Consider the following 10,718-nt stretch of genomic DNA (forward strand, 5'->3'; position numbering starts at 1 on the left):
AATCAGAGTGTACATGGAAATAAGAAATTACATAATTCTAAGACATGGCTGGTAGAGTTAAGCCAAGGAACCATAAGGCTGCTTAAAAAAAACTAGTGGCATAGTGGCGGAGATGGAGACCAAGAAGATGAAGATTAAGGTGTTAAGTTTAATATACTTCTCAATTCTTATGTTTAAAATATGATTATGGTGTTGTTTTTGGTGTTGGCCATGTCCGAAAAATGTAGATTATGGTGTGATTATGCAATTTTACAAAAGAAAAGTCGTTTACTTTTATAAAAACAAGTTTGTTCTTCTAATTTTTAGCTATTATTTGGTTTTGAATTCCGTGATTGATTTATATGATAAATGATCATTGATTTTGAATTCCTTGATTGATCATTTTTTAGCAAAAATATTATAATTATACCATCTTCGTGCAATTATATTTTTAGTTTATGAAAACTCTAACATTCGTTAAAGATAACTAACCGAATGTAATCGGGTGGCAAAACAATTATACACAGGGTGTCTATTATTATATGTAACCCATTTTTGTACAAAAAAATAATAACTCATGTCATTTTCATGCAATTAAGTCTAATAATAATAATAGTAATAATAATAATAATAATAATAATATTAATATAATATTAATATAATAATAACAATATTATTATTATTATTATTATTAAAATAATTTTTCTATACTCTGTGCATCATACTTATTTTTTCACCAATCATTTTTTTACCTGTTATTCAATAATATTAAACAAATTATTAGTTGTGAAAATTGTATTAATTTTGAAATTAAATATTAGCCTAATTAGCTTTTAAATTACCATATTAATGAAATATGGATAATAGTTTAGAGAAAGACTCAATATGTTTTGTGTCTTACAAATAATATATTTTGTCACCTGTATCACTACTATAAATGTATGTATTATTATGGGTGTCTAAGTGGACAACTCTTATGTATACTTCTAACAACTTAAATATATACCAAATTCATATGTATTTGGGTTTGCTGGATGTAGCCAGGAACCTAAAAAAGGAGAAATGCCTATGGAATTTTGTATGCCAAGTGAATCTATGTAATTTGAATTTTGCATTAAATTTTTTTATGAATTACACGCTTGGATAAAATATATAGAAGAACTAGTAAACTAATACTACTACATGCTAGCTAGGCAGATCTTAAATCACATCCATGTCCTTGAGAAGCTTTGTATGATTCAATATTAATTGCCATTTCACATTCGATGCCTCATCCACAGACTGTACCGGAGCAAAAGCCCTATGTTTCTATGTTGGCCGTAGAGGACAAGTTAGAATGCACCGATTAAACAACTTACAGCTGGCATTTTAAGGCCCGAGTGTCAATTCAAGCTTTAATGTTGATGTCATTCGGGAGTTGTATATAGATCGTTTCCGAAGTCATCAATTCAAAATTTCCAGCCTGCCAGTGTCAACAGTTTTAAGTAGCTGACTGTAGCGAAACATTACTAGGAAGAACTAGTAACTTACATGTAAGAGCAACTCCAATGGGGTTCCCCATTTTGAACCCCTAAAATAAAGTAAAATAATGTTTACTTAAAATATAGGTAACCAAAAAGTTAGTTTACTCCAATGGTATTCCCTATATTGGTTTCCTATATTTTCAAAAGTACTATTTAATAGATTTTTTGAATTTTGAAATGCCAATGGCTATATTTAAACGATTAAATGCCAACGGCCATATTCCAACGGCTATATTCCAACACCTATATTTTAGTACATATATATAGATGATATTTCAGTTAAAAGTCCCAACATACTATCCCAATATACTTAAATTCATTCCACAATGTCAAACAATCTACGGATTATTCATGAGTTGATGAATGCAGAAGAAGAAGAAGCTGAAGTTATACTAGCAATGACTGATATTGCTTATCAATATCATCAACACCATAGAGCAAATATGGTATCATGTCATGGCGGATCAATAATAAATCACTGCATGTTCAATCGGAATAGAGAAGAAGGTCATGCTAGACTTTATCATGATTATTTTTCAGATACTCCAACATACCCAGATGAATCTTTTCGTAGAAGATTTCGGATGCGCCGATCATTATTTTTACGAATTCAAGAAGCGATTACAGTCCATGATAATTATTTTACTCAAAGAAATGATGTTGTGGGAGTTCGTGGATTATCTTCTTTACAAAAGATGACAGCTGCACTAAGGATGCTTGCATATGGAACGCCCGCTGATCCTATTGATGATTATGTAAGAATTGGCGAAAGCACGACAATTGAGAGTCTGGAAAAATTTGTTAAAGCAATTGTCAAAATATTTGGTGAAGAATATTTGAGACGACCAACGAATGAAGATGTGGCTAAATTGTTGCCAGAAAACAAACGTCGCGGCTTTCCTGGAATTTTAGGCAGTATTGATTGTATGCACTGGAAGTGGAAGAATTGCCCATCTGCATGGCAAGGTATATTTACTGGTCATATTCGTGAACCCACTATTATCTTGGAAGCAATAGCTTCAAAAGACCTTTGGATTTGACATGCCTTTTTTGGATTACCTGGATCGTTAAATGATATTAATGTGTTAGACCGATCCAATCTATTTCAAGAATTAGCAGAAGGTCGTGGACCAGAAGTGAGATACACTATCAACGGCCACGAATATAATATGGGATATTATCTTGCTGATGGTATATATTATTCTTGGCCTACGTTTGTTAAAACCATTCCATCCCCACAAGGAAATAAAAATAAGAATTTTGCAACTACACAAGAAGCTACTAGAAAAGATGTTGAGCGGGCATTTGGAGTGTTGCAAGCTCGGTTTGTAATGATACGTGGACCATCACATTTTTGGGATGTCGACACAATGAAATATATTATGACGCCTTGTATAATTTTGCACAATATGATTGTTGAGGACGAACGCGAATTGCATCTTTTAAATGTAAACTATAATTTAGATGAATCTGTACCTCTCGCTTCTATTAGTCGTACTCGTACGAGGGATTTCAAAGAATTTTTACAGGTGCATCAACAAATTCGGGACAGACAGACTCATATTCAATTACAAAATGATCTTGTGGAACACCTTTGGGAGATTCATGGCATGGAAATGGAGTAGCTACATTTCTTTCTTTTCTTTTCTATTTTAGTTTGTCTTTTTCTTTTCTATTTTAGTTTGTCTTTTTCTTTTCTATTTTAGTTTGTCTTTTTCTTTTCTATTTTAGTTTGTCTTTTTCTTTCATGTATTTGTTGTGATTGACAATTAATAAAAAATTTGATTCAATACATAGTGTTCATGATATTATATAATAATATTACACAACATTAAATCCAGAAATGAATCCAACAGACTTAACATAATATTACACAGTAAGTAGTGTTCATGAAATTCTCTTATTTAAAATGTCAGCTTTGAGAGATTTGTAGTACTCAGCAAGTGGTGCCTCCATTGTACTAGTATCGATTCCCAAGACGGATATTTCGTACATCCATCTATCTCGTTCCTCCCTTGCTCTATCTCGTTCCTCTCTTGCTTTCTCTCGTTCCTCTGCTGCCTTAAACCTTTCTTTCTCAAGTTCAATCATCTGCTGAATTTTTTCATGTCTCACCTCAGACAACTTACTCATTGTATCTTTCACTTGATTTAAAGCTGCAATGAATTCAACATCTTTTGCATCCTGTTCGGTTTTTTTAAACGTTTTGCAGCTTTTTTACCCATTGGTCGTTCCATTTGTTCTTCAATTTCCTGGACAGGAGTGCCAATAAACTGACTTTGAGCACTTGCAGAAGATGTAGGGCTTTCAAGAGGAGATTTTCTGGTTTTCTTTTTCAAAGTTGAACTGAATTTTGGGCAGTTTCGCAATTCTGTCCCGTAGTGTATTAACTGGAAGGTCTTCTTTTGGAGGGTTAAATACATTATCATTGCGTCTCGTACCTATGAATGGTGCAGAACAAAGAAAAGAAGCTTAGCTATTAGGAAGCACAGTACCAGACCAATATTCATAATGAATCAAACAGACACAAAATCCTACTGCTACTACTAATGTAATTCCAGTTACAAAACTTTAACAAAACAAACACAAAACAACGATAACACAAGGTTGGTTGTACACTGCAATTAAAATAATATGAGAATTTATAATGAACCTTGTCTTGTTCGCTAAGTCCGCTTTGATTTAATTCTTGAACTTTATTGTAATACCCGATAAATTTGGACACCGAACAATTTATAATGGACCACCGATGAGACAACGAATTAGCTGTCCGGTCACTAGAAAATGTTTTGTTCTGATCGTAAAAGGCTGTAATTCTTTCCCAATATGTTTGATGTGTTTGATTACTTCTTTGTATTGGATCCATGCTTATGTTTCGCCAAGCAGAAACAAGTAAAATATCCTCCTCGGTAGAAAAATTAGTAGCTCTACCCTTTTTTTGTTGAGTACATTCTTGTCTACCAAATGTAGGTATTTGGGAGGGGATTTGGGTTGAATCAATATCCTCAACTTCGTAAACGTTTCCATTCAACAAAGATGTAAAGTATGACATCGTTCACCTATATGTAAAATCAAATTAATTGGATTTATGCTTGTAAAAATGGAAAGAAGTTAGATGCACTCATTATAGTATATATAATGCATCTGGTAAGTTCCTAATTCATGTAATCAAATCATTAACTAAGAAGATCAAGTATATCAAATAAATTGAACAGAACAGAGATGAGATAAACATGTAAAATGGGGCTTCTATGCATACTTAATCAAGATTAATTACTGTACAATTTCATACATAGATATAAGAGTATGTTTTAATTTTTGTTAAAAAATGACAAACATAAATTAGGGTTCATACCTTATTAAGCAGACAAGTCTTGAATAGTCTTGAATTGATGCAGAGGACTGATGAAGAAGAAGACTAGATGTGATTTTAGGTGGGAGTGGTAATAGAGCGGGAGATGGAAGCGGGAGCTGAGCTGGAGAATATAGGGGTGTGAATTTTGGTTCCCAAAATAAGGGGATGAGTTTTCTCTCTCCTAAAATTTTTTGGGGATGAGGAGTTGCGTTGGAGGCCCAATTTTTGCTCTCAACCCCTATAGTCACCCACCTGTACGGAATATAGGTAAGGAATATAGCCCATTGGAGTTGCTCTAACGCTGTAAATATGATGACCAAGTGATGTATCAAGAACAATCCTTATAACAATACCTGTTGGTCAACAATTAAAAACCCATTAGTTCTCTAGAAACAAATACAACCAAATAAAAATAGTGAAATCACTCACATAGACACAACTAGCATCATTTCTTCCTCATCAGAATCAGTTCCAGATGGATCTCCAATGCTACAATATTGATCTGATCGACAACTATTCTTTATGTGATGATGACAAATGATTAACATATCTAGACTTAAAAGTCTATATATACTTATTTACACACACACATATATATATGTAATAGTAACAATGTAAAACTCTAAGCCAATAGGGGATACTTAAAATAATACTCCAGGGAAAATTTACTCTGAGGGAAAATTTGCTTAAAATAATATATAAATTAATAAAATGTACATTTACACTTACAACTACCACAGCTTGTGTGATGGGAATTATCAGTTGAGCCGTTTCACTTGATGGTTTTTATGTACCACGTGAGGTCCTTTCTTTAATAAAGGGCTGCTACTACCACCAAACTTGTAACTCCATATTGTCTTCTTTCTTTTAATGTCGGGCCTGTTACTCCTCACCCAACCGGTAACTCCCTGTCGTTTTGACTTTAGCAAAGTGTTTGAGGTTGTATTTTTTAAACCTTACAAAAGAGAATGATTATATAAATGGTTGATAAATATACATATATATACATATATACATATGTATATATATATATATATATATATATATACTAGCGGCTACTCTAATTGAATCAGATTTTATAACTGAAACTAGAAATCAAATATTTTTTTAAATTACGTCGAAATATAACACATATGGTATGCAAATCGACCGTGAAGAGATGAAGAAAAATACAGTGAAGTCGGATTTAAAAAAACTTATCATTTAATTAAATTAAAAATGGAGGGAAAAAATTGAGATTGTGCGTGGGAGGGTACATATTAGTTGTGGGTGCTTTTAAGGGACCATTAGATTAGATTGATCTAATGGCTTATATTAATTTCTAATTTCTATTTTAAATTAATTTCTATTTGATCATTTGCCTATATATATATATATATATATAGGCAAGTGGTATCAAAGAAACAAGATATATATATATATATATATATATATAGGCAAGTGGTATCAAAGAAACAAGACTTAGAATAGAAAATATAAACGAAACTGCACCATCCATGTAATTTGAATTTTGCACTAAAATTATTTATGAATTACACGCTTGGATAAAATATATAGAAGAACTAGTAAACTAATACTACTACATGCTAGCTAGGCAGATCTTGTATCACATCCATGTCCTTCAGAAGCTTTGTATGATTCATATTAATTACCATTTTACATTCCATGCCTCATCCACAGACTCTACCGGAGCAAAAGCCCTGTGTTTCTATGTTGGCCGTAAGGGACAAGTTAGAATGCACCGATTAACCAACTTACTGCTCGTATTTTAAGGCCCGAGTGTCAATTCAAGCTTTAATCTTGATGTCATTCGGGAGTTGTATATAGATCGTTTCCGAAGTCATCAATTCAAAATTTCCAGTCTGCCAGTGTTAACAGTTTTAAGTAAGTACACTACAAGAAATCTGACCATTTATAACATTTTTTTTGAACTGAAATCGTCGTAATTGAGCCATTTATGACGGAAAAAAATCATCGTTTTTGGTCGAGTAGTAAGTTCATTTTTTCGTCACAACATAAAATTGCGTCGCAAGTTAGGAAGTTGGGGCCCACATACTCAATAAAATAATAAATCTACTTACGAAGGAATTTATCGTCGTAAGATACCATAATACGACGAATAATAGCGTCGTAAGTTATGTACTTACGACGGAAAAAACGCCGCATATTACTTTACGAGACCCACTTATAATGAGATAAAACATAATTTTATGACGGAAAAATATGTCATAAATTAGTAACTTACGACGGAATATGTGATGAACAATCTTCGTAAGTTTGTAGTTCCAGAATAGCCAAATTCTGATTTTTCAGTTTCTAGCCATTTTCAGCTTCCACTTTAAATTCCATTAAAATACAAACAAAAAGCAATCAAAACTATTGGAAGAACTCATATTATTTTATTTCACTATAATTGGAATAATGTTCAAATATCATAAAGTACAAAAAATACATAAAAACATTAAAAGTACAACTAACAAAGTCATATTGAATCGTGCAATACATGAAAAAAGTAGAAGCCACTAAATCCAACAAAATATAATGTCCTTGAGCTCTACGTTGCACACAATTCTTTTCTTCTCAAAATCAAATACACAAACCCATCTTTACTTGAAATGCTACCTACAAAAAATGAATGAAAATCAAATATATTACTTTTGCCCCTGCGTAAAAGGCACCATCAAACATAAAAAAGACTAACAAGTAAAAATATTTGATCCCATTCACTATTTTGGCCATCATAGTGTAAAAGCAAAATCTGAAAATCCTCGGAGAACTATAGAAGGAATATGACACAATGAATTAATACCAATGTAATTTTTATATAATGCAACGAATTAGTAGGATATATTACCTTTTTGACTGTTGCGTCAATGATTTTTATCTGATCAAATCCTACTGTAAATGTTACTAGGTACTTTGGCTTCTTTTTTATATCATGAAACAAAATTTTCTGTCATGTAATTGCAACATCAATGAAACGTTCGTCCAGATAACAATTAAGACAGTAGTCATACAATTCTGTAAAAACCAAAAAACGAAAGACAGGTAAAAGGCATGGACAATAGTACAAATCCAGCACTGTTGGATATCAGTGTTCGGTCTCCTTATTAACTTCACATTCAAGCATATAAGCACAAAGAAGTAAATTAAAATAATGTGCAACAGTTCAAAATAACTTGGATATACTACATTTCTTGAAAATAACTACAAAGACACACATCACTTGGATCACCCCATAATCTTCTACGTGCGCGCATTATAAGTACTTGTAAAAGGCACCATCAAACATAAAAAAAAGACTAACAAGTGCAAACACAATGATATGAACACTATTGAAGATAAAAATGAATTCAGCATAGTTCTAATTATTTATCCGTTAAAGTGTTAGTGGCTCATAGTTTATAATTGCCAAGTCCTTTCCTTAATTAACCATGTTAAGTCACTGGCTCTTCCTTAAAATCTCTAGGTGTTAGGTCAATAACTTACAGATGATTTATTGTATACGAAAACATTTAATTAGTTAGTTTTATCCATCTCAATTTTTTGTTATTGTCTAGCTAAAAAGACTAATAGAGTGTACTACCACTATAAAAAAATGGCACATTTATTATCATCAATTTTGGTTAGAGAAAAGCTCCTGGCAAAGATATTTGTGAAGTACAAGATATTTTATGGTAAACTAGAATCTTTGATTCAGCTATTACTTATCAGACACATTTAACAATGTCTTGATTATTTACAGAAATAGAAGTTGTACGGTGCAAAGAACCGGACAACCACATCTACTTGCTTACACTGTTCAGGTCGGTAATTTATACAGAATAGTCTACATATTAAAAAATTTAACATTTTTTCCTATAATAATCAATTTTGATTGACCAAACATGTTTAGTTATGACTGCATGACATGTGCCCTGTTGTGTCAAACTAATTATATTTGTGTTTCAGTTCTTCATGCCATACATAACACAACTGAAGAAGGACACATACAACATCTACATCTTTGAAATTTTCCGAATAGAAATCCCTACGGTTAACGATGTTAAGCAGCCATTTCAAAAAAGTCAAATAAAAATCCAATCTAAGTTAAACATATCAGCTGCCATTCATACCTGTCTGAGCAGAGAATTGCGTGTAAAGTATCACACAATGCATCTGTCACACTGTCATTCTGCTTGCTCGCCATTTAGTAGCTTGACCAACATACATTATAGCGTTCTATGCTTAGGCTTTTTTCAGCCCGGGTTTTACTAACTCTGGTCCGCTATGCTCAATGGTATCATGCCAGCGGCTTATATACTACCTGCTTTCTAAATCACCACTACTCTGTGATGTCCACAAACTAGGGAGGAAAGAAGATGCAGACCTACCTTTATGATATACCGAATTAACGATATTATATAATAACCAATCATTATCTTTCTGATTATAATGGTATAACCGTATATCTTCTCTAGTTCAGTACAATCAAAGTTAGAACTTTCAGAATTAATCTTTACATTTGACATAACATACTGAATAAAGTATAAACGTAGTGTAAAAACCAGAGTAATATGTTCAAGTATATACATGAATTTTAGTGCTGATAATTACAAACTGATATACGGATGACTCAATTATATCTAAAACTTAAATCCACAATTTTTTAAACTTATTCTGGACTATATGCATGTGGTGTGGACTAGTTTGCAAAACATATAAACAAAAATTTCATTAACACTAACACACTTTTCAGTTATATTAAGCCATATAAATCAGACAAAAACACTTCAATACATTATTTAACAAAGTTAAAAATCCATAAATCACAAAAAAAAAATTATCTTTTGTGTGTACTTGTGTGTGTAAATTACCATTGTCAGGGATCTCAAAATCTTGAGATATCAAGTCAAAACTAGAATCCATTTCTTCATCTTCTTAAGGCCTTCCTTGTTTTTTCAACTTCTCAACTCCCATCAACATACTCCTCAACTTTCCAAGAGATAATCCCCCTCCTCCACTTCCCTCTAAATCAACTGAAGAGGACCTGAAACAAAAGACAGAGAACATTATAAGTCGAGTTTAAGTAGAGAAACTTCGATTTGAACCCTACCAGAAATTTAGAACCCCAATTTGAAGAAACCTTAATTAAAGCTTTCAAATTTGACACACAACAGTGTCCAGAGAAGCTGAAATCAATTAATAAACGTAACGAGATGGAGAGAATAAGAGTTAGTAGAGAGAGGAAGAGAAAGGGGGGTTGGAAGAGTGAGAAAGGCACATAGGGGTTAATCAAAAACAGGGTTAAGTGAAAAAATGAATAGGCGACTGGTGAAAAAATGAAATAATGAGCCCGATTTAAAATTTACCTGTATTTTAAAATTTATATATATATTAAACAAAATATCTTAAATAATATTTAAATAGCTAACTTATTTATTTATAAGATTTTATTTATTTAAAAATGTATTTATCACTTTTATATTATTTATATATTCAACATATTATTAATTTTTTTCTTTTACATTAAATATTCAACATATTATTAATTTAGTAAAACAAAATATTACTTAAAAAATAAAATATTGACATCTATATGATTTGATACTCAAAAAACAAAAGATGTATATATTTTAGTGATTCGACTAAAACTACTTACTAGTGTCAAGTTCGTTATCAATATTTTGGTTTTTTAAAAATATTTATAAATGATCCAACCATACTGATGTAAAGAACTCTGTATATTGGTGATATGACAAAATTTTCAGAAAAAAATTAATTTATTTGATTTGCTATTTTAACAATCAACCAATGATTTAACTAGTACTACTTATTCGTGTTTAGTCCGATGTTGAATAATTTTATATCAAAATATTTTT

At 31.6% G+C, this 10,718-nt stretch overlaps 1 protein-coding gene and 1 long non-coding RNA gene across 2 annotated transcripts; one reads left to right on the forward strand and one right to left on the reverse strand.

Moving 5' to 3' along the window:
- The first annotated feature begins 1,828 nt into the window (after positions 1 to 1,828).
- LOC141700082 (uncharacterized) lies at positions 1,829 to 3,127 on the forward strand. The gene is made up of 2 exons (XM_074503857.1): positions 1,829 to 2,468; positions 2,592 to 3,127. Exons 1-2 carry the CDS (start codon positions 1,829 to 1,831, stop codon positions 3,125 to 3,127), a joined length of 1,176 nt encoding a protein of 391 aa, XP_074359958.1.
- A 4,145-nt stretch (positions 3,128 to 7,272) lies between these two features.
- On the reverse strand, positions 7,273 to 10,126 carry LOC141700083 (uncharacterized). The gene is made up of 3 exons (XR_012566211.1): positions 9,983 to 10,126; positions 9,714 to 9,886; positions 7,273 to 7,479 (listed from the first exon to the last, which is right to left on the reverse strand). It is a non-coding gene; the product is annotated as an uncharacterized LOC141700083 (long non-coding RNA).
- Positions 10,127 to 10,718: the final 592 nt, after the last annotated feature.

This window comes from Apium graveolens, unplaced genomic scaffold (genome assembly GCF_009905375.1).
Source record: "Apium graveolens cultivar Ventura unplaced genomic scaffold, ASM990537v1 ctg175, whole genome shotgun sequence".
Taxonomy (NCBI): domain Eukaryota; kingdom Viridiplantae; phylum Streptophyta; class Magnoliopsida; order Apiales; family Apiaceae; genus Apium; species Apium graveolens.